General features: G+C 35.1%; 1 protein-coding gene across 2 annotated transcripts in view; it reads left to right on the top strand.

The window, feature by feature from the left end:
- Positions 1-332: 332 nt before the first annotated feature.
- The window catches only part of DNAJC5B (DnaJ heat shock protein family (Hsp40) member C5 beta), a 106,563-nt gene continuing 81,785 nt past the window's right edge, over positions 333-25,110 (top strand). Inside the window, exon 1 of one of the 2 annotated variants that reach the window (XM_074278795.1) lies at positions 333-425. In XM_074278795.1, coding sequence (XP_074134896.1) covers positions 411-425 — 15 coding nt within the window. In that variant the 5' untranslated portion in view covers positions 333-410. The remainder of the gene's footprint in view (positions 426-25,110) is intronic. The other variant, XM_074278796.1, reaches the window with a different exon arrangement.

Raw genomic sequence — 25,110 nt, forward strand, 5'->3', positions numbered from 1 at the left:
ATATTTGGGACAAGTTTCTTAACTTGTTAGCTTTGATTCGTAAAATAAGAGGTTTGGTGTCTACCAGCACTTACTAATTTCTATCATTCTGTAAGTCAATGTATGACCCTGAGAAGCCATTGTTTATGAGGTTCTTGGGAAGGTTTTGAGTAAAAGGGTAACTATGAATGGGGAAGAAGGAAATGGTGGTTGTTGGTTATTATCTAAACATTAGTAGGAGTTGAAGCCCAATATTTTCTGGGTCTCCATGGGGCCTTCATGAAACCAAGAATTGAACTCTGTGACATCATAATATCCAGAGTATGGCTCTCTCTCTACTCATGAGAAAAGTGGGGTTTAGTAGGAGTTTCAGCTATTGGTAGACTACAGGTGTGACTCTACCAGAGGAAGTTCGAAGGCACTAGCCAGCCATGCCATCCTATGGGGTGAGTGATTTCTACTAAGTCCACAACAGAAACTACTTGCATTTAAAGGAAGAGGAGGAAAAAGAGTTAAACATTCAAATAATTCTATTAAGACTGAGCAACCATTAGAATCTTAAGACTCTATTCAACTGGAAATCAAGATGTTTAAATATAACATAAAGTCTTCTGAGTAACTGGGGCAAAAGGGCAGGCCCATGAATCTACATGGAACTATCTACATAAGCCTTTGGAAGGAGATACTCAACAACATGATTGAGTTGTCCCCCCCAAAGCAAGCAATCAAATTGACTTTTGCCATTAAGCAAAATTTTCAGTAGGCAGGAGGAGATCTTCTGGTCAAAGAATGGAGAGATGTGGTAAAATATAAAATTTTGGTTACGTAGTTATGCAAAAATTACATGTTACTCTAGGGCTCACATTTATATAGCATTTTCACATTTACAAAGTACAATCCATACATCATCTCACTTGATCCTTACAAAAAGCCCTTTAAACCAGGTGTTATGATTATGCCCATTTTACAGAGAATGAAACTGAGGCTCAGAGAAGTTAAATGATTTGCCCAGAATTATATAATTAATAAGTGTCTGAAGTAAGTTTCAAGCACAGGTCTTTCTAAGTACAATGCTTGAATATCTACAACAGGTTGTCTCTTTGATGCTGAAGTAGTTCTGTTTTCTCAGGAGGTTTATATGTGTGTGTGTGTGTGTGTGTGTGTGTTGTATCTGTGTGTGTTGTGTGTTTTAAACAGGTCCTTCCCAGAACAGTTAGAAAGAATAAGATTGAGGGAGGAGGAGGAAAGAAAAAAAGAAAAAAAAAGTAATTATTTAAATGAAATATAATATCAGAAGGTAGCCCAAGAGACACAAAACAAAACATACAAGGTAGAAGAATAAACCTAAATGCATGTTAACTACAAAGAATAGTTCTAAAATTATTTAGAAATGACAAGGTTAAAAAGCAAAAGGTCACCCCTAGAAACTATAGAAGAGAGGAACTTAATTGTTAGCTTGTAAGTTAAAAAGAACGGGCATTTAGCTGGAACTATCCAGCGTTTCTCCTTTAAGAAATTCCTGCCAATGAAATCATCACTCAGGATGCACACAATTCTGTTTTCTTACCCTGCCTTGGGGTTTTGGCTTCCAAAGTATTTGTTTTTTCCTGGAGTCTTGTGGCACTAAAAGGATCTGAGTGACGACAAAGGGCTGTTCTGTTTACCAAGCAGGGAGGGAATGCTTGGCCTGTGCCAGGTCCTGACTCATCTCTGTTTGGAATCCTTGAGGGTTAAGGTGGACAGCAGTTCTGATGTGCAAGGGCCCCCAGAGGAGGATTGTCAGTCTGCTCCATCACTCATAGATTAGCTCCAAGGATTACTTTTTATTGTAATGTTCACTCACTGGAATACAGACAGCTCCCAACCAGGCATTTGACAGGAAGAGATTACTTGCCTTGTGAACCCCATGGGCAGACAGATATAGAAGAGAGAGAAGGTGATGGCGAGACAGAGACAGAGACAGAGAAAGAGAGGGAGAGAAAGAGAGAGACAGACAGAGAAAGAGAGGGAGAGAAAGAGAGAGACAGAGAGAAAGAGAGAGAGAGAGAGAGAGAGAGAGAGAGAGAGAGAGAGAGAGAGAGGAGAGAGAGAGAGAGAGAGGAGAGAGAGGCAGAGAGAGAGAGAAAGAGATAGAGAGACAGAGAGACAGAGAGACAGAGACACAAAGAGACAGAGAGACAGAGATTGGATTTCATCTTCAGGAGCAAATTTTTAAAAAGTCTCCGGCTTTAAGTATACTATAAACAAATATATCAAGGCAATAAATCCAATATTCTCAAAACAGGTAAATATATCTAGAAGGCTTGACAAAAGTAAGATGCACGTATATGTTCGCTTTATACTCTATATTCATCTGTCATTTGAGGAGAAGAGCACTATTTTCAGAACTCTCTCAATCAATGTTTCTTCTCCTTAGTCCTTGGAAATGGGAATATCATTCAAGAAACAAGCAAAAAACTTCAGAATGATTTATTTTAAATATATGATTGAAAATTGAGCTCACCTCAGATCAGATTTTTTTTTTCAAAAATGAGATTCTTAAAACACCCTTAATGGAATGTTTTACTCTCTTCTCTTTATGTTTATGGACTATATAATTGTTTGTTTGTTGTTGTAAGTCCTTCTTTTACAGTCTCTTCATTTGAAGGTGAGGCAACTGGGGTCTCTGGGGGAGGAGGATAGTAGCTTGCCCAGGTCACACATTTACCTAGATGCAGCAATAACCCAAATCCAAAGGAGTCAGCAATGCTTTCACTACCCCCCCTCCCCGCGGGAGTAATTGTGATGAGATGAATTTGCTGATTTACAATTGATCTAGTGTAATATTTTCAATTCCAAGGGGATTTAAATTTAAGATAAAGGAGATTCACTTATAAGCTATGATGGCGATAAAGAGCAAACATAGGTATTCTATGTAGGTCATAAGATCAAAGATTTATGAGCTAGAAGGAATTTTAGAGTTATTGGATTCAATCTCTTTGTTTTAAACATTAGAAAACCAAAACGTTGAGCACCAGTAGTTAGCTCTGTGACACATTGAAGAGTGCCAGACCTGGAGTTAGAAGAATTTATCTTCCTGAGTTCAAGTTTGGCCTGAAGTACTTAATAGATGTGTGATCCTAGGCAAGTCAGATCACTCTGCCTCAGTTTCCTCAACTATAAAATGAACTGAAGAAGGAAATGGCATACCACAGATGAAAAAAAAAAACCAACAACCCTATGATACTGGAAACCCTCTCCAATGATGCAATTTATGACTCAGTTATGCTTATCTATCTTGTCCATGCTTTTCAATAAGTTCATGATGAAGGGTTCACTCAACATATTAGAGACCTTTCTTGACTTCTAATATTGTGAGAATATTAGCTGAGCATGTTGGTTGTTCCTCTTTTTTAATATATGACAAATCTATCTTGTTTTCCTATCTTGTAATTCCTTGGTAATATTTTTCCCTTGAGGCAATTAGGGTTAAGTGATTTGCCCAGGGTCACACAGCCAGGAAGTATTAAGTGAATGAGGTCAAATTTGAACTCGGGTCCTCCTGAATTCAAGGCTGGTGCTCTATCTACTGTGCCACCTAGCTGCCGCTTGGTAATATCTTTTACATGTTTTCCACAAAATTCTTCATTGATTATGTGTTGTAGTCTACTCACAACCACCATGTGCTTCTCCACTGCCCTCTATGTGATATTTATTTTAAATTCTTTGGTGATTCCTGTATTCCTGGTCTCATTAACATTTGCTTTTGTGGGAATCTTAAGATCATTAAAAGAGCCTCACAATTTTCTGGAGATGATCCATCTGGGTCTTTTTATTATGTTCACTTCTGAACCAAATTCACAATCCACCCATATTGTCAAGTTAACTAAATTCCAGAAACTCTGCAATTGGTAACTATAAAAATAAAGCAAAAATAGTATAAAAAAAACCCCCTAGAACTAAGCAAAGAATTCATTCTTAGTGGGATGGACAGGTTATCGATAGAAATTTCTTGCTGACAGCTCCCTCATCAATCCAATCCAATCCAATTCAGTCCAAACTTTACATACATTCATATGCTTTACATATATCATCTCATTTGAACCTCAAAAGTCATATAAAGTAGGCATTATGTATTACAGAGGTTGTTAGTTCTACTTTACAGATGAAGAAATTGAGATTCAGGGAAATTAAATATTAATTGATAGGAGGAAGGGCAGCTAGATGGCACAGTGGATACAGTACCAACTCTGAAGTCAGGAGGGCATGAGTTCAAATTTGGCCTTATTATACTTACTAGCAGTTTAACTCTATGCACATCACTTAACATCAAATGTGCCATACACAATCAAATAGATAAATGATAGGAGGAATTTGAATGAATCTACTTAGTGTGACATTCTGCCTCTCAGTAGTTCTCTTTTGACATAAATGTACAAAAGATAATTCTTTATAAATTTTCAATCATGAAAGTTTTATTAAAGTTAAACATTATTGTGTCCATATACACAAGTACACACATATATATATAATATATGAATATGAATAAGTATATGCTCACATTTAACCAAGCAGGTGTGGGGCTATTACACATAGCAAGTGACCTACCCACATTACCTAACACCTCTTTTATGCTGCTTCCTTGACTAACTCTTCCCTGCCATGGTTTTGAATTTGCATGGCTTTAGAAATGTTCCCTAATATGATGCCATATAAAGAACCGTAGCTTCATGTATTTTTAGGGCTAAAAATGATAAAAGAAAACCTCTCCCTCATTCTGATGAAGTTCAAAAAGTTTAAATCTAAGTTGACTTTCAGAGCTCTTGGCAGAGCTGAGATTAGAACTCCTTTTTCCTGGTCCTGGGTTCCTTCCATTTTGCCACATTGCTTTCTGAGACTTCTCAGAAGCTTTCTTATAAGGCTTTCCAAACTATTGCTGGGTATATAAAGGGCATGGCAGTCTCAAGTACATCTTGTTTCTATAACTAGTTTTTAAGCTTCTACAAAACAGGTACTGTGTCTTCTGCTATTATCTACATTGCCTAACACAATCAGGGTTTAACTAATACTCATTGAATCAGAACAAGTGCAAGCTAGCATGAGCCCAAAGGTTAAAAGACCAAAGGAAACCAGGCTTTCTTTATTTATGGTACGAGTCATTTCAAGCTATCACAGAACCTCAGAGACAGAAAAACTTCAGTGTTCATCCAATCCAATCTGAGCAGAAATTTTCTTGACGATATCTTTGTCAAGTGGTCATCCACTTGAGGACCTTCAGTGAAGGGGAACTCAGTACTTTCTGAGATAACTCATTTCATTTCTGGATGGTTCTTATTAATCATTGGTAAGTTTTCCCTTCCATTCATTGCTTTCAGTTCTGCTTTGCAGGGCCAACCAAAAAATTAAAACAAGACAAAACAAAACCCCAAACCAAAAAACAAAACAAAACAAAAAAAAAACTAGTCCCTCTTGTATATCACAGCCCTTTAAATATTTAAGCTAGTCAGAAATATCAAACATTTCCATCTATTTCCTTGTATATATCAATGATTCAGGTGAATCTCTTGCAGTTTGATAGTTTTTTTAAACCTACTATAAGGTTTTGTAATATATAGTGTATAATGTACACATTGCATGCAACAGAAGGTACTTCCATATGTTTTTGGTTTTCCAGACAGATCCTATTTGGAAAAAAAAAATACAACATTTTTTCAAAGGTTGCCAAGAAGAACTCTCACTCATGGCACATAGTTTAAACATACTGTTGTAATATTTTTCAGCTTTAGCATTCATTTCAAAAGTTGTGTAATTGGTTGAGCAATTTCTTCACATCCTATGGTATTAATCTGTTGGAATGATTGCGAAAATGGACAAAGATGGGATTTATTTTCAGACTCTCTAGTTGAGGTTGAGAACTTTCAAATCCCTCTCTCCCTCAGGCTAAAGGAGTTTTTCAAAGTTTCTCTTCCACTGGGAAGAGGCAGATCTTGTACAAAACAGCCGTGGAGAAGAAGAAAGGAAAAAAAAAAAATGACAACTTCCTTTTTCCCTTCTCTCCAAACTACCTTCCCAGATGTCCTGAGGTTTTTCAGTCATGGTGACTCTAGCGAATTTCTAATTTATCATTTCTGCCCCCTGAGGCCTCCATGATCCTGGCCATGAAAAGTCTTACCTTCTCATACTCTTCCCTATCTCCACCCAAACACTCACTCACTCATCCAGAGTTTGTGCAATGGAGCCCAAGTGACAAATGAAGCCTGTGAAGGCTGAAAAGAAGTGGAGAGCCTCAGACTAGCCCATATTATCCCAGGTGGAGCCACCAAGAGCAAAGCTGAAATTTTCCTGCTGACCCTTCTATGACTTATGAGTATCCCTACAAGAAATAAGCTAGCCTCTGATTAAAGGGAGCAAGTTCAGCCACAGATACAATTAGGTAATAGGAAATGGGAGATCTTTTCCCTATTTCCCAACATTCAGGATCTTTAATGGGAACTCTTGACTTTAGAATTCCATCATATGGCACAGTCTCATTCAGATATGGATCGTACACTCATCCTACTGACTCTCTTCCTCTGTTAAGATGATAATTCTTGGGCTACATTCTCTCAATATCTATTCTCCAATGATGACAAAGGGGCAACATTAATGTTAGGAATGGCGGACCTTCATTGGTAAGTCATCAGAGGAGGCACTTTATTGTTGTTAAATTGTTTCAGTCATGTCTAACACTTCAGTGCCCCATTTGGAATTTTCTATACAAAGATAATGGAATGATTTGCCATTTCCTTCCCCAGCTCATTTTTCAGATGAAGAAACTGAGTTCCTTCACACTTAACAGGGTTGTGACTTATCCAGGGTCACATAACTAGTAAGGCAGGTACAATACTACAATAGCACACACAAGTCTACTCTTCTTTAGTCATCTTCAGGACTAAGTGGTGGAGAAAAATATTCTTATTGTGTAATGTTTTCCTGTTCAAAGAGAAGAATCCCCCTAATGACATCATGGACAAAGGGTCAAGTATATTTAAATTTTAAATGAGATACGTTGTGGTCCACCAGACAGAATCATCCTCTAACCTGTGGGTAAGCAGAAGCTTAACAGAACAGGTTGGACGCAGGAAAGTCATGAATCAAAGAGAAGCTTAATTGCAAAGTGAAGAATACAGCTTGCAATCAAGGATGCATGTCCCAGAGCCCCATCTTCAGTGAGATGATCCATTTTAGGATAGGAAGATCTCACTATTTATACCTATGACTAGAAACAATTCTGGAATTTTTCTGTGGCTAAGATCATCCTAAGTGTGAGTGAAAAGGATTGGTTTTTATGCCAAGCTCAAGGCACAGATTGCTTACTGGGCCTTAGCTTTGGAAAACAGGTATCTCCTAATATCTTAACATTTCTCCCTTTTGGCAAAAGAAAGGAAGTTTGAAAGAACCCTGCCCTTCTGGACAATAAAGAAAAGCCAGGTATAAGCCAAAATTCCACAAAAGGCCAATTGAGGACAATGCTTACCCTCAAAAAAGTTCTAGAAAGGGGTCTGCTTCTCTTGTTCTAAAACAAGAGATTTCTAGATAATTCTGATAATAACATTTAGTACAATTTAGGAAATTTGCCTCTTCTATCTTAAAACTTCAGAGAATTTCAGTATATGTATCATTTGCTATTTCTATCCTTATCTAAATCCTGTGCATTTATGGAGCATTCAACTATAAAATGAATTCTTCTTCCTTTTAAAATTATTAGATACTTTTAAAAATTCACTTTCTTTATCATTATCAATACAGTTTATGTGTAAAATACTTAATCCAGTTTTCAGAATTTATTACTAAAACATATTCAAAGCCCTGAATTTCCATGATAGTTAGTTGTGGAAGCCAGTCAAATGCATCTATATATAGTTTTTAGAGAAAACAGTCTAATCCTATTGCTTTTCTCAAAATTTACTATTCCATTTAACTAAAAACATTTAATATTACTTTGATTTACTACTTTGACTATTTCTCTCTTAGGAGGATATCATTCCTGTATTATAATTTGACCACAAATTAAGTTTAAAATTGTAAGATGTTCATTTTTGTATCCTATTATAGCAATTCAGAGATATTCCAGTATGTCTATTATTTAATAGATTTAGTATTGTATTTACAAAATTTCTTTATTGTAGAAATTTGCTCTAAAAAGAAAAAGAGAGAGACATAGTTATAACAATGTCCTGTAACATTAGAGAGGGAAAAACTTCCTTGGCTTTGATTACAGTTATGAGTCAGATATGACTAATCTGTAGTCACAGGGTGTTAGAGGCAAGGCTCAGGATTAAACAGTGGAAAATATCTTTTTTCAGAAAGGAAATAGCACAATGGGGAAATAGAGTCAGGAGGCTCCTTCTTAGGCTGTGCTCCAGTTGTTCCTAAACTTTTCCCAGGCACAGACATCTCCCTTTAGCAGTTCCCAGTCTGCATCACATGCCATTTTCTACTACTGGCTTCATGACAATTTAGTCTCTGTCATCAAAACTCAAAATAATAATTCACAGTCCCAAGAATTTTTACTTTACATAGCAAAATTTTACTAACCACAACTTAAGGCCTGAATATCTCTCCTGATGTTTCCCTAACAGTTAACATTTCTTTAATCCTTTACTTATAAATTAAAATTGCCCATATTCTGGGGTTTTAGATATATAGCAAATACCTGATAGTTGACTCATCATTAATATGTTAAAGCAACATCTTTAAACCATTCTATATACTTTCACAATAGCCAAGAATTTTCAAATGAAAATTTGTTATTATGTGTTATTATCTGCTTTATAACAAATTATACTTCGTTAAATATTTAACAATATTCAAATATCTATTTTATTACATCTTTGAAAAGCCCAATTCATTATAACAGCATTCAGATTAAAAATTATTTTGTCTGACAGAATTTTTACTATAATAGTCTCTCAAATTTCACAAAATAAGAGAATTTAGAAATACAATAATAACACAAATAATATCATATATTTAAAACGCAAGACAAAACTTCAGATACATCAATTGCATTTCCAAATTATCCCATATAGAAATCATTGATCTTTTTACCTTTGACATTTTAACAAGTATGGAACAATTATATTCAATTAAATAAATAATAATAATACGATGCTTAGCTCATGTCTATCACTGTGTTAAGCACTGTACAATCATTTTATTTTTTTGATCTTCACAACAATCCTGGCAGGTGCATGCCATTATTATTTTTCTCTTTATGGATAAGGAAATTGGACCAGAGATAAGATAACTTGCCTAAGTTTACACAGCTAATATACTTCTGCAACTAGAATGTAATTTAAATTTCTCATTTTTCCAGCATTTTTTCAACATTGATTTTTGGGAAATCTGATCTAGTATGAGAGGGTCTTTGTTGACCTGGGGGAGTTACAGAAGTCTCTTTGGTTTAAACAATTGCTAAAGAAGGGTTAACAAAAGGTTACTATAAGATACAAATCATTTACCTAATTTTTTTTCTTTCTTTACTCTGGAATTACTCCTAAACCAGCTATCTTCTTTTAATTTCCCTAGCCATTAATTTTGCCATTTATTTTTAAAACTTTTAGAATTTAATTCTTATTTTTCCTTAAATTCTACAGAGTGGTACTCTACAACTTAAGATATTTCAGAAGTAAGTTTCTGCAATACTCCAAGGTCCCAGGAATTCTCCTCTGCAATCTTAAAATCATTGATTTCCAAATTCCTTAATCAGCTAAGATGTGTTTTTTTTTTTTTTAGCAGTTCTACAACTTTGATTATCTGACTTTATTTCTATAATTCCAATACAACCAAAGCTGAAAGGACAGAGGAAAGTGTCTTGCAGATTTGTTTTCTTTTTTCCCTTTTCTTAAAACCTAATATCCTGAGGAAAACCTAGAGTGGAAGCTACTCTTGCTTACTGGGACAGTAGCTTCAAGTATGAGAATTCATTAATCTTTCTAAACTCTCTGGCTAGAGCCCTTAGAAATTTTTTTTCTGGGTGGTTACATTTTAAATCTTTCAAGGTAACAGAATCTACACAGGCATTTTATATGACAAAGACAAAAATCTAGACAAAGCAACAAGACACAAACAGACACAAACAGTTCCTAACAAATTATGCAGTTATAATCCATAGTTGGGCATGCATTTACCAGTTTAATAGAGACATGCAGCTAACTAAATATTCTTTTACCCTATGGTGTGTGTGTGGGGGGAGGGACTGAGGCTAAAACAGAGCAGAAAAAACCTCCTGGTCTGCAGAAGCAGAGCCAAAAAGAGTAGGCAGGAGCAGTTTGTAAGGGGAACAGAGGGTGCAGATATCTTCACCGAAGACACCTGAAACAAAATGGAAACCTTAGACAAATCCAGTCACTGAAGGGCCCCAGAGTTTCCCTCCCCAAAATGGAAAGCTCAACCAAGGCTGGAGCTCAGAGATTGGAGCAAGACCAAGGACAAGAGGACTCCTCAGATTTTGGGGGAGTAGGTAGCAATGTCTCAGGAGAAATAAATCTTGGGAGTGCCTGGTCCATTCCTACTGGTACCAGAGAGTCCAATGGTCCAATTCTCTTTCCAATCTCACTTCTGACACTATTTAATATCAACTGAATAAAAATGGCCTCTAGCCTGTGGGTGGCTGTAGCTGAACACAGCAGGCTAAAAACAGGTGAATCAGGAATTAAATATAAGTTTAAATCAAACTGAAGGAAAGGGTTTGTAAGCAAGGACACATGTACCAGGACCCCACCTTTAGTGGGAAGAGGGACCTGCTTTAGCGTAAGTGTACCTCAATACTTATATTTATGACTACATAGTGAGCTGTAGTCCTGACAATGAGGGGTAACAACAACAATGAGACAAGTTTGATTCCTAGCAAGGCTTCATGACCAGAAATAATTCTGGAATTTTGCTGTGACTAAGATCATCCAAAAGATGAGCACAAAAGATTGTCATTACGCCAAGTTCAGAGCACAGTTTACTTGTTGGATCTTAGCTATGGAAAACAGAGTATCTCCTAATATGTTAACACATATTCACAACAAAATTTATATTACCTCATCCAACCACCATTTCATAAACCAAAGACCTCGATTACATAGTGACCATCCAAAGAGAAATGAACACTGGACTTGGTTCAGTGGGCAACTAATTTGATGGTTAGAAAGGATGTATCCAAATTTTCCTTTCAAGTATTTTAACAATTATAGAATTATGGAACCTCAATATTAAAAAGAACCTCAAAGACTAAACCACAGATGAATAAGGATCTCCCAAGCACTATATCTGACAAATTGTAACTCAGCCTTTGAAGACTTCAGTAAAAGGGAGCTCAATGCTTCCTAAGGTAGCCTATTTCCCTTTTGGTTAACTCTTATAATAGGACATTTTTACTCATGTAAAACTTAAATTTATCTCTTTGAAACTTTAATCCTTGTTCTTCATCCTTGGGTTCAAGAAAAATAGGCCCATTAATCTAACCAAATATTCAATATATGGTTACTAAACAAAGAAAAATACCATCTCCAAAAATCAAACATGGTAGAGTAGTCAGAGAAAAATAATGTGTGTTAGTAGGCTGTAGCAAATTTCCAAAACTTTAGATTCTATTACTTCCCTAGAAATGAATTACCAGAAAAGGAGGTAGGTCAATCAAGTGGCAAGAAGGAAGAAAAACAGTGAAAACCTATGTGCTTCTTATGTATCAATATTATATTGAAAAACTTAGAGGAACATCCTCAGTGGATTAGATGGTGTCCACATGGAGGTTTTATAGGAAGATGGGAACAAGAGTTGCATGGGATGAAAAGGCATCAATTGATTGAATTATGCACTCAAAATAATTACTAAATATAAGAAGAAAAAAGTTCCTATTATGATTCCAGTTCCTATTGTTCCAGTCAAGCTTCATTTCACTCCCTGGCTGAATAGAAACAACTCCCTGGAGGATGTTAGCTTTTTATGCCCAGAATTCCTGCCCTAGGGCCTAGCTATCCAGATTGGTGGTTGCCTCAATCTTACACTAAATCTAGGCCTTGATAGAACCATCCTCAGTCAACTCTTGACCAGCCTATTCTTGGACCCCTCCCTCCTTCCATTACTATTTTCAAACCACAATCAAATCATCTCTATTATTGTTCCTGGAAATAATATGACAATTTCCCCCCATATGGCTCTAATCATCATTTCTGCAACTTCCCAAACCAAAATATTCCTCTCTGGCCACCACTCCATGATTTGTGCGGCCTTCCCCTATGAGAATATAAACTCCTTGAAGTCAACATTGTCTTTGTTTTTGTACATATGTCCCTGGGATTAGTGCAGTCCTTAACACACAGTAAAGAACTAATAAATGCTTTTGCATGCATTCATTCATTTTAAAATATTCCTTTGTAACTGTTTTTCTGTATTATGCTATTTTAAACATTATCTCATATTGTAGTTTTCGTTTCAAAATGTGAATATAGGTTCATTGTTTTTGTTAAACTAGATCTGGAGAAACAACATAATAAGGAGCAAACAAAATAAGTTTAAGGTACCTATGGGATATACAGTTCAAGGTATCCAAAAGGCACAGTTTAATGTAATATACTCAGGAGAGACCAGAGGTGGGTATATTGAACTGCAAATCATTTGCAAAGAGATTTTAACATGGGGTCACACTGAGACAAAGAGGAACCAGGACAAAGTCTTGGGAGAGACTAACACACTAACAATAGTTAGTGTGTATGATATGGATGAAAAACCAGTAAAGAAAACTGACAAGTAGTTGGAACAAGCAGATGACAGCATCCCAAAACCCCAAAGAGGAAAGTGAATCTAGGAGGTGAACAATGTGAAATGCTATAGAGAAGTTGAGAGAGACAAGGACTATGAAAAGACTATCATATTCCTTCACTGAGAGATCACTGGTAACTTTAAAGAGAGTAGTTCCAGTTAAATGGTAGGGCAGGAGCCAAATAGCAGAAAAACTTCCTGAATAGATAAAAAAAAGTTTTATATGTAAGAATCTTTGGGTTGGAGATTGCATGATCTTAGTCTCATTCATAGGGGAAACAACATTGGATTTGGAGGCAGAAGGCCCTTGGGTTCAAATCTAAACTCTGCCACTTAATACCGGCATGTTCTCATTTCATTGGACTTCAGGTTTGTCATCTGTAACATGAAGTGCTTGAGCCAAATGTTCTCTAAGGTTCCTTCCAGGTAGAAACTCTATAGTTTTCTTAAGGTGCCAAAATAAATCTCCTTTTTCTCCTGACCTCCTAAGAATATATTTAACATATATCACTAGGTCAGAGCAGGAAATCTAAGTTTATTCTGTAAGAAAATTATTTCATAAGGCCTTGCACATTGATCTTGAGGCTTTGGAGTGATATAAGAATCCTGCCCTTCTCCAAATTTGAGCTAGACTACTTATTTGGAGAAAATTGGGTAGTTTTCCCAATATCAGGCCACTGAAGAAAATTCTGGTGAGCATCCAAATGGTGAGATTTACAAACAACCTATTTCACCATGTAAAATTGAAAATGTACTTCAAATCAAGCTATTTTTCTGTTTCCCAGGTGATTTAACAATATTTCCAGGGGAAACAATTACAGATTTTTTCCACTGCCTTTTCCTAGCCTCTTAAAATCCTTCTGAGTGTTACTCTTTCCACCTCATTTTGTTATACTGAGACAGTCTAGTTTCATGGGTGAAGCCTTAGATTTGGATTTAGAAGGCCTGGTTCTAAACTGGAATTCTGCTATTTCAATCAGTGAACCAACAAATACGTACTAATCACCTATAATGTGCCAGGCACTGTGCTAGGGATTGGGGATATAAGATAGAAATGAAATAATTCAGTCCCTTTCCTTATATCAGAGAGACAACATATATAAATATATACATTCATACATAGACAAAATATATTTTATGTTAGTTTTTAAAATGAAATGTTTTATCAGAAACTTAACACTGAATCAATACAAACAACTAAATTTATTTAGTGACTATTTTAAATATTTTATAAAAGTCTTTTTAGATTCCTTTTGTATTGCTCATATTTGTCAAACAATTGTATTATAATATTCAATTATATTAATATACTACAATTTACTTAACTATTGCTTTGTCATTAAATATTTAGCTTGCTTTCAGTTTTTTATCCTTTTTTTATAAAAATCTTTTTGCTATGAAAATCCTTTAATGTATAACTCTTTAAAAATCTGATAACATTTTGTATATTCACATATAAAAGTAATTATTAAATCATTTTAAACTTGTATTAATTTTGCCAGATGGCTTCTAAAAATTTTAATTTCACCAATAATTGATGAATTCACATGTTTTTCCATATCCTTGCTAGCAGAGTTGTATAGCTTTTAATTATTTTTGCCAGTTCAATGGATTTAAGATGGTTCCTCAAAGCTATATCAATTTGATTCTCTGATTAATAGCAGAACACTGAATTTTAAGTGATTATTAGTAATTAATATTCCTCTTTTGAAAATTGTTCACATTCCCTGAAAAGTTAAGCAGTTTTTTATGTATTATTATAGGTATCAAATTTCAAGATCTTTTCTATTCTATTGAAATGTTCCCCAATTTTAAATATCTTGAAAAGCAGACCCTGGATGCTTTTTAAATTGTATGATCTCTATCACAGACTTTTATATATGGACTTGGTAAAATCCAGATGTTATTCCTAACTTCATCTTCCTAAATGCTATGTTCACTTTTCATACAGCATCATTGATCAGGTCTGGGACACTAATTATAGTGATTTCACTTTAAGTATTGATCAGATTGCTGTACACTTCAATGTTGTATGAAGATGTATTCTGATGGAAGTGGATATCTTCAACATAAAGAAGATCCAACTCACTTCCAGTTGATCAATGATGGACAGAAACAACTACACTCAGAGAAGGAACACTGGGAATTGAATGTAAATTGTTAGCACTACTGTCTATCTACCCAGGTTACTTACACCTTCGGAATCTAATACTTAATGTGCAACAAGAAAATTTGATTTACACACATATATTGTATCTGGGTTATATTGTAATACATGTAAAATGTATGGGATTGCCTGTCATCAAGGGGAAGGAGTAGAGGGAGGGAGGGGATAATTTGGAAAAATGAATACAAGGGATAATATTATTTTAAAAAATTACTCATGCATATGTACTGTGAAAAAAAATTATAAATAAAAAAATGTATTGATCAGAATAATTAGTGAAATGTTGGCAGATCTGTTGCATTTCGTGATTATTTGTTATCTCTTTTTGATTTCACTTAAGAGTAGTCTCAAAATAACCTTCACTAATTGGTTCTTTTAAAAAGCTTCCTATAAACTTGTGTCTCCCTCTACTGCTTTGTGCTGTATTGTAAAGCAAAATTGCTAGTAAATGACTCCTGAGTTCCTTACAGCTCTAGTGTTATCATCTTTAATCACTTCATTTTGAATGTTTTGCAAATGAGTTTGTACTCTAAATCAGGGTTGACCTGGGGTGTCATTTTTTTTTCAGCTTGGGGATGAGGATTTGTGTTTGTGAGTGAAAATGAGTTCTTGACTAATTTGGTCTTCTCATAGATCTATTTGATGTCAATTAAAATTCTCTAAAAATGGTAATAATAAAATAATATCTCAAATTTTATCAATTTCCCATTTGCCAGAGTCAACAATTTACTTAAATAGGTCATGATGGAACTATTATAATGGCATGTAATGATTTTTCATATTCATTCTTTCTCCTGATCTGTACATTAATCAAATGATAATGAAAAATACACAGGTAGTAAATTCTGAAATGATTCCTATATCAACAATCAGACATTGCTCAAAAAGTTATCAAACTGTGCATACTCTTTGATCCAGCAATGTTTCTACTGGGCTTATATCCCAAAGAGATCTTAAAGAAGGGACCCACATGTGAAAAAATATTTGTGTCAGCCCTCTTTGTAATGGCAAGAAACTGGAAACTGAGTGGATTTCTATCAGTTGGAGAATGACTGGATAAGTTATGGTATATGAATGTTATGGAATAATATTGATCTATAAGAAATGATCAGCAGGATGAATACAGAGAGGCTTGGAGAGACTTACATGAACTGATGCCAAGTGAAATGAGCAGAACCAGGAGATCATTGTACATGGCAACAAGAAGACTATATGATGATCAACTCTGATGTTCATGACTCTTTTCAACAATGAGATGATTGAGGCCAGTTTCAATGATCTTGTGATGAAGAGAGCCATCTACAATCAGAAAGAGCTCTGTGGGAACTGAATGTGGATCACAATAAGACATTCTCACTCTTTTGTTGATGTTCATTTGCATTTTGTTTTCTCATTCATTTTCTTTCCTTTTTTATCTGATCTTTCTTGTGCACCAAGATAATTGAATAAATATGTTTACATATATTGGACTAAGCGTATATATATATATATACATATATATATATATGTATAACATATATATAACAATATATATGTATAGCATGCCATTTAGGGGAGGGGGGAGAGGAGAGGAAAATTTGGAACACAAGGTTTTGTGAGGGTCAAAGTTGAAAAATTATCAATGCATGTTTTGAAAATAAAAAGCTTTAATAAAAAAAAAAAGGAAAAAAAAAACAATCAGACATTGCTCGTCTGCTAAACGAATCCAATCCAACATACATTTATTAAATGTGTCACACACTGAGCTAAAAGCTGGAGTATACTAAGAAGAAAATTCCTGCCCTCAAGGAGTTTAAAATCTAAAGGTAGAAACAACACAGAAAAGGAAGGAGGAAAGTGAAAAGGGCAGGACATCAGAGATTATCTGGCATGGAGCTCTGTTTGGGGGCACCTTGTTCTGTGAAGTTTAAACAAGGGAGGGTAGCACACATAGAGTGGAGTGAAGTGAGTCCAGTTTCTGCCCTCTATAAAGGAAGGCTGGAGTTTGATACTCTATCCTTAAACTCATTCAGAGGGAAAGAGAGACTCAGGCAAGCGGAAGTCAACAAAGGCTAGAGTTAGCACCAAGGTGGTGAATTTAGAAGCCATGAGGATCCTGGGAGGGATGTCTTGTTCAGTAGAACTGAAACTAGGCAGAGCAGTAAGGGCACAATGGAGAGAGCTGAATATTAAGATATAGGCAATATCATTTTTTGCTATGATACCTTTCTGGACTTTTTTTTTTTTAAGAAAGAGTAGAAAATATGCATAATTGCAGAGTTTGTAGCATTGAGTATAGCTGCCTACCTTAGTACAGCTAGGAACCATTTGTTTTGGTATGTCGATCGGTTATAATTATGCACATGTATTCTAGACTAGAACTTGAAACTTTGGACTATAGCCAAAGCCACCAGCCTCTATAGTCCAGCCTGGATCTGAACCACAACCACTAAAAACCTTGTTTCTGAAGCTTTGCCTCTCTACAAAGTCTTGAAGGAGATAACTTAGAAATTAAGGATATGTTGAAGAGCCGGCTTCTCCTACGTGTGTTTCCCTCTTCTTCTCTAGAATGCCTTCTATTTGCACGTTTCTCTCCCTCAAAGAGCCTCTGGAACCACAAATGTCTACCTCAAGAAACTCTAGCACCAACTCCATTCATTTTCTAGAAATGAAGTATCTTATCTGTTTACCTCTTAGGCAATCGAGTCACTTCTTCTGCATGTGTAGCCCTATGCAAAACACTCTAGATTTACATATATACTGAATAATGTGTCTGCATATACATTTTGTATTAAAAAATCTGGTTTATATGATGTATTTGATGTATAAAATATAACTGGACATATATGATTTGACTATTTAAAACATCTACCACATTCACCCCTAAATATTTTATTTTCTAAGCTAAATATCCTCAATTTTCTCAACTCTTCCTTTTTGAGTTTTTTTTTAAAAACCATTATGACCTCTGTGGATTTTCTTCCATTTGTCAAAACCCTTTTAAAATGTGAAACTGAACATAAAACTGAAGGTAGAACTCTAGACCCCAGCTTTTTCAACTGTGGTTCACGACACTATATGGGATTTTGTAACTCAATGTGGGGATTATAAAATTATGATTTATTGTCAGCAAGTGTTTGCTTTGTATGTCTATTTTATATCCCTATATACCTGGGATTACATAAAAATTTCTTGAGTAAAGAGAGATCATAAGTGAAAAAAGTTTAAGAAGTCCTCCTCTAAAATTTGGAACTATGTCCAAAGGGCTATAAAACTGTGCGTACACTTTTTAATACAGCAATCTCACTACTGGGTCTGGTTCTGATTTTTCTTTCCTAATATGACAAATATGGAAATATTTAAAAGACATATTTAACTTGTATCAAATTGCTTCCTATCTTGGTGAGGGGAGAGGTAAGGGAGGGAGAACAAAAATTTGGAACACAATAATCTTACAAAAATTAATTTTAAAAACTATCTTTAACATATTTGGAAAAATAAAGTACTATTGAAAATTAAAAAAAAAAAAGAAATTCATACTTGATTTTATCGCCTGAATGCAGGATAAATTGGAACTATGACTTCCCTTGATGTGCCATAATTCCATTAATACAGACTTAGGTCACATTTTTAGCCCCTATATAATAAGCAGCATTTAAATTTTTGAATGATGGACACTGTTAGTTATTTGTTATTGGGTTGTCTTTTTTTTTTTTAACATTAAGCTATTTCTCCTCTACCTTGAACTTGTATAATTAACTTTTTGAAAGTAAATATAATATTTTAGATCTGTTAAATTTTATCTAGTCAGTTTCAAACCATCATTCCATCCTTTTGAGATTTTATTAAATCTATATTCTGTCATCTAATACATAAGCTATTTCTGCTATATTTGTATCATCTGCCAACTTGAAGGTCCATATCTGTATCCAAATTGTTGATAAAAATGGTAAACAAACCAAGGTTAACCTCAAAGTCCTGTGGCATGTCACCATTGAAGACCTTTTGTTTTATATCCATGAATATGTCAGCTCTCTTTAAGTAATGTATATAGTTATATGAAAAACTAAACAATTATCCAACTCACATTTCTCCATTTTGTCTCTAAGAATGTCATGAAAAATTTTGTTCAATCATATTAAAATCCAGATACACTGACGTGTTAGTGGCATTCCTCTGCCCTTCCAGTCTAATAATTCTATTTTTTAAAAAAGAAAATAAAATTAATTTGGCATGTCTTGCTCTCATTCAGCTTATGGTGGTTTCTAAGTGATTGCTACTTTCATTTCTAAATGCTCATAAACCATCTGTTTAATAATTTGCACAGAATTTTGTCAAGTACTAATGGCAAGCTACCAGAATATGTTTTTCAGGAATTGTTATTCCTTCTCTTTAGAAACAAGGATAACATTTATCACTCTCTAGTCTTTTGGTCCCTTGTCTATTCACTATAATTTTTCAAAGACAGGGGTTTCATGAACACATTTTCCATTCCTATTGATATTCTGAGATGAAATTTTTTATTCTTGGAGTCTAAACTCTTTTAAATTAGCTAATTATTTTCTTACTGTTTCTTTACTAACCTTAGTCTTTAATTCCCTCATAAAATTGGTTTTTTTCTCTTCATTTGAAAATAATTTATTTTGATGGGATAAAAATAGAATTTAAATTCAAGTTAAATAGGTGTCCTTTCTTTTTATTAATAATATTCTATTTGAAGTGGTCAAAAGAAATAAATAATATTCAAAAAATGCAAACTAAGAGAAGTGTGAATTAGAATGACTGAGATTTTACCTCACATCCAGAAAATTGGTAAAGATGACAAAATATGGAAATACTTAATGTTAGAAAGATTTCCAATGAGTGAATAAAAAACATTTATGTAAAAAGCATAAATTAAAAATTAAGACAATCCCTGCTTTCAAGGAGCTCATATGAGTAGATAATACATCTATAAGTTTCAACTGCAAATCATATGGAAATGTCTCAGTCATTAGGGTGTGGTGAAAAGATTTGCATACTAATGTATAGCTGGTACAACTGTGGTCTGTGTTTATCGTTCCAACCATTTTGGAAAACAATTTGGAAAAATGCTAAGAAAGTGACTAAGATGTCTACAACCCAGAAATCCCACTCACTGTTAGGTATATGGTCAACTAGGTAGTGCAACAGATAGAAGGTCAGGCTCATCTTTTTAAGTTCAAATCCAGCCTCAGACACTACCAATTGTATGGACAAAACACTTAACCTTGTTTGTATTAGTTCCTCATCTGTAAAACAAGGTAGAGAATAAAATGGCAAACTACTCCAGCATCTTTACCAAGAAACCCCAAATTGGGTCACAAAGAATCAGACATGATTAAAATCACTGAACAACAACAAATTAGATGTATCCTGAGATCATCAATGATAAGGAAACCTCCCATGTACTCCAAAATATTTATAGCAACAGTTTTTTGTAATAGAGGAAATGGAGATATAGACATGGAACGCTGCTATATAATGCTGGTCTTTACTATGGAGAGCATGTTCTTAAATATCCGTCTAGAAACCTAGATGTCATCTCTGATTTCTCCATTCTCTCTCACTTAGATGTCATCTCTGATTTCTCCATTCTCCCTCACCCTTCAGATCCAATCTGTTGCTGAAGCCTGCTAATTTTATGTTTGTAAAATCTCTTGAATACATCCTTTTCTTTCCTGGAATGCTGCCACCTGATGTAAGTTTTGAACACAAATCTATACTATTGCAATAATTTGCTCTCCCTCTAGTCTTTCCCTACTCCAGTCTATCATCCACTCAGCAGTCAAAGTGATCTTTTCAAAGTATAGGTCTAAGCATGTCATCCCCTACTCAGTAAATTCTGAAGGCTTCCTTTCCCTTCCTTTGTTTGGTGCTCAAAGCCGTTTATAATCTGCCCTCTTACACACATTTTTTCAATCTCCTTACACCTATCTTCTCCCCATCCTTTACTCACATACTCTTTGATCCAGTGACTCTGGTCTCCCTGTTATTCTGATAGTCCATTTCCTGACTCTGGTCATTTTCCTTATTTTTAGAGATTTTTCTTCTTGACACCAAAGATTTTTCTTTAATATAATATGCCCTTTCTCTGGGTATTTTCAATGGTTGTTCCCTTTGTCTAGAATGCTGTGTTTCTTATCTCTGTCTCCTATCTTCCCAGCTTTCTTTAGATCTTAGCTAAAACTTTACTTTATGCAAAAAACCTTCTCATGATCCTTCTTAATTCTACTGCATTCCCTCTATTGATTATTTCAAACTTATCCTTTATATATAATTTGTTTGTATATAATTGTTTGCTTGTCATTTCCTCCATTAGATAGAGCTTCTTGAGAGTTTGCCTTTATATTACCAGTGCTTGGCATATAGTAGGGACTTAATAAATTATCACTGATAGACTGGTTGAATTTCCTTATTTCTCTTATATTTTGCATCTATACTGGTTTAATTTTTAATAACTATTTCAATATAATTGATCCCTTTTGCAAGCCTATGCCATTTATTTTATGCATGTTAAACATTATAAATCCTAAATCCTGAATCTTAAAGTCTCAGATGTCACCAAGACATCAAGCATTTATTACACCGGTCAAATCAACAGCACTTAAGAGGCAACTAGATGGCAAAATGAATAAGCGCACTGGCCCTGAAGTCAGAAGGACATTAGTTCAAATTTTGCCTCAGACACTTTAACACTTAAGTAGCTGTGTGACCCTGGCAAGTCACATAACCCCAGTCTCCTCACCAAAGAGGAGGAGAAGGAGAAAGAGAAGGAGAAGGAGAAGAAGGAGAAGGAGAAGGAGAAGGAGAAGGAGAAGGAGAAGGAGAAGGAGAAGAAGGAGAAGAAGGAGAAGAAGAAGAAGAAGGAGAAGAAGGAGGAGGAGAAGGAGGAGAAGGAGGAGAAGAAGGAGGAGGAGGAGGAGAAGAAAAAAAAATCAAGCACTTATTAAGCATTTAATATGTGCTGTGTTAAGTGCTCAGGATATGTAAAAATGAAAAAACAAACAAAAAAGTCCCTGCCTCTCAAGAGACTAATTGGGGGAAAGGGGTAGAGTCAACCAAAAAAGAAAGAAAAAAAGCAACTTTTTACAAATATGTGGGTGTATACAGATAATAAATTGGACACAATCATAGAGGAAGAGCACCAGCATTAAAGAAGTTTGAGAGAGGTATTTTATAAGTCAGAGTTTTAACTGGAACCTAAAGGATGTCTAGAGGTAGAAATGAGGATAGAAAAAGAAAAGTCAATGACACACACAGAAAAGATGAAGGACTCATCTTCTGTCTGGTTGGGCGGTCTCTTTTATATTCTCATAACAATACCCCCCCTTTCCTCTTCCCATTAAACAAATTGTGTTCCATCATGCTTACAATATTGTGTGTGGTTCTATATAATTGTAGATCTCTCTTAACATGCAAAGTTGCTTTCCCATTTCTATTCCATCAAGCTTACTTTGAATAAGATAAACTCTTCCACTGCCACATTGATAGATTCATAAAAATCTCAGTTATTAGAGCTTAGCATAATGGAAAAATTGTTGGACTGAAAGTCAGAAACTTAGGTTTAAAATTGTAGCTCTCATTACTTGAGACTGAGTTTCTTCTTCTGGAAAGGTAGGGGGTTGGATTAAATTACCCCAAAGGTATTTTCTAACTCTAAATCAATTATTTGAAGGGAAACTAGTTCCATTCCACCAAGTCTTGGTGATAACAGCTCTGATATTATATTTACTTTTTCTTTTGTATCCACCTTTCACTTTACTTTATTACTCATATTCTATGCATTTTAATGCAGACATATAAGGTCATATGTTTTGTCTCTGATGCTTTTCCCTGTTATTTTCTCTTTTGGTATTCTCTCCACCATTGTTCTCCTTTCTATGTGTTCCTTTTGTGAAATGAATAGAGTCATAGTTCAATCACTCTAAGATACCTTGGAGGATGTTAACTCATCTAATAGAGCAATGGTTTTTTTTCTGGAACTGAGTTATATTTAAAGATTAGTGCAGCTGTGTAGAGAAGGGGAATTGAGAAAGAATGTCTGATAAGGAAGGTACTAAAAAGCAATAAAAGGAACTAGAGTCAAGAAATCAAGATAGTTAGGAATTAGTCACAGTAAAAATCACGGGACAAGATTCATTACTGACAATGGCTACTTTTGCATGCCCTTTGTGCTTCTTGGGTTCAAGGGCTGCTACTATTGATCGGCACTCCCGAATCTGTTGCAGTCATGAAGTCCAGACAGTTGTTCTCTATAACTTCCTGTTTTGAGGCTTTTTTGAACTTCTCTCCTATCATTTTCATCTTCAAAATTCAAATTTGAAACTCTTGATTAGATCAATGCATTTCTTACAAAAATTTTCCCTGTTCTTTAAAAGATAGCTTGGCAGATATCCATTGTTCTTGTATCATAAATTTTAGACCATATATCATATCCTTTTCTTTGATATCATTTGTTTGCTTCCCTTAGCTTTCTTTCTCTCCCAGGATTATGGGTTTCATCTTTTTAAAAAAATTAAAATGCCAGCTTTAATAGTGATTCTTTGGCCCCCACTGCTTGGGAGGTCAGATATATTATATTTAACCCTTTTCCCAGAGTTTTCTAACATCCTTAAAGTGATTCAGAGTGAGTAGTTTCTTTCATTAGCTCAAGTTCCCACCAATTATTGTCCCAATTTTAGGGGTTCCCTAGAATACCAGTTTCATTTAACTATTTAATAGCCAGATTAATTTTTACAAATTTTTACAAAGGAATAACTACTTCAAAAGTTTAGAGAAAACATGCAAATATTCTCTCCAAACCACTGGAGAAGTGGCAATAAGCACCTTAGATTATGGGGAATGGAGGGATAGTAGCTTCATAGCCTAACTCAGTCCCTTTATAGCACAACATCACCAATTTCCAAATATAAATCACACTCCTTCCTCCCTTCTCTGGCATCCTGACGTTAAAGGGATTTTCTGCTGGGCTGGCAGTAACAACTGGTCTAGAATCCTGCCTCCAAGGTCACTGTGTGATTTCATTGACTGTGCCTAGAAGCTAGAAGGCAAATGAGACAGACTTGATTGTCAAGTACTAGGAGCAAAAATGGCTTGGAAGTTGGGAGAGGGAAGGTGGCTCTTCTCTCCATTCAGTCCAGTGCATGGTGCATAGTTATCCCTGAATTCAGTTGAAAAAAAATTGCCTCATACTAGTTGCAGCATCCAATGGAAAGATGCTTCACCCACTTAGATAGTAGGGGAACACAGAATGAATTCTCTCACAAGCAAGTCTCTGCTGACTCCCATATAGATGCCTCTATCTTAGATTATCTATACATGCACACAGCCTAGTTATACTTCTATTCTTGAAAATTCATCAGTGTTTTACTCAGAACATCCAGGTCAGTAGAAATCCAAATTTCTTCTGGTTGTAACATTTATTCCCATGTTAATGACAGAAGTGGGGAGAAAGCAATGATTCATTTTGTTTATTTTATTTTTAGTGAGGCAGTTGGGAGTTAAGTGACTTGCCTAGGATCACAGAACTAGTAAGCATTAAGTGTGTGGGGCTGGATTTGAACTTAGGTTCCTGACACCAAGAACAGTGCTGTACCCACTGCACCATCTAGTTACCTCATGACAATGATTTTGATGCCTCTTTGCAGGATGTCACACTTCAGATTGATAGATATATCAAGAGAGAGAGATAGACAGACAGACAGAGACAGAGAGAGAAAGAAAAAATTATTAAGCACCACTGGTGATACAACTACAAATAAATAAACAGTTCCTATGCTCAAGGAGTTTACATTCTAATGGCAGAAGGTAACCCAAACAGGGAATTTAGAAAAATAAGGGTTGGGAAGGAAAGGGGACCTGATGATCTTCAAAGAAGTGTAAGTAAAGTAAAATATTTTTAAGGCCCATCTTGAAACAGTGGTTCTTTCAGAGCAGTCATTTATTGGGACTTCAGGGTTTCAGAGTAGGAGTTTCTGCAGTACTGGATGGTGGCTGGAGAAGATACCCAGACAGTGAAGGAAGTGAAGAAGATAGCACAGTATCTATTTCTTAGTTCTCCTTGCAGAAAGTAAAAAACCATTAGTATGATTTCTTCCTCCTGAGATAATAAAATAATTCTCTAATTGGCTAATGCTTTTGATTCCCTCTTGTTATTCTTTAATATATGTTCTTTGGCTCTATTTCTCAATTTC

This window comes from Sminthopsis crassicaudata, chromosome 1 (genome assembly GCF_048593235.1).
Source record: "Sminthopsis crassicaudata isolate SCR6 chromosome 1, ASM4859323v1, whole genome shotgun sequence".
NCBI classification, from domain to species: Eukaryota; Metazoa; Chordata; class Mammalia; order Dasyuromorphia; family Dasyuridae; genus Sminthopsis; species Sminthopsis crassicaudata.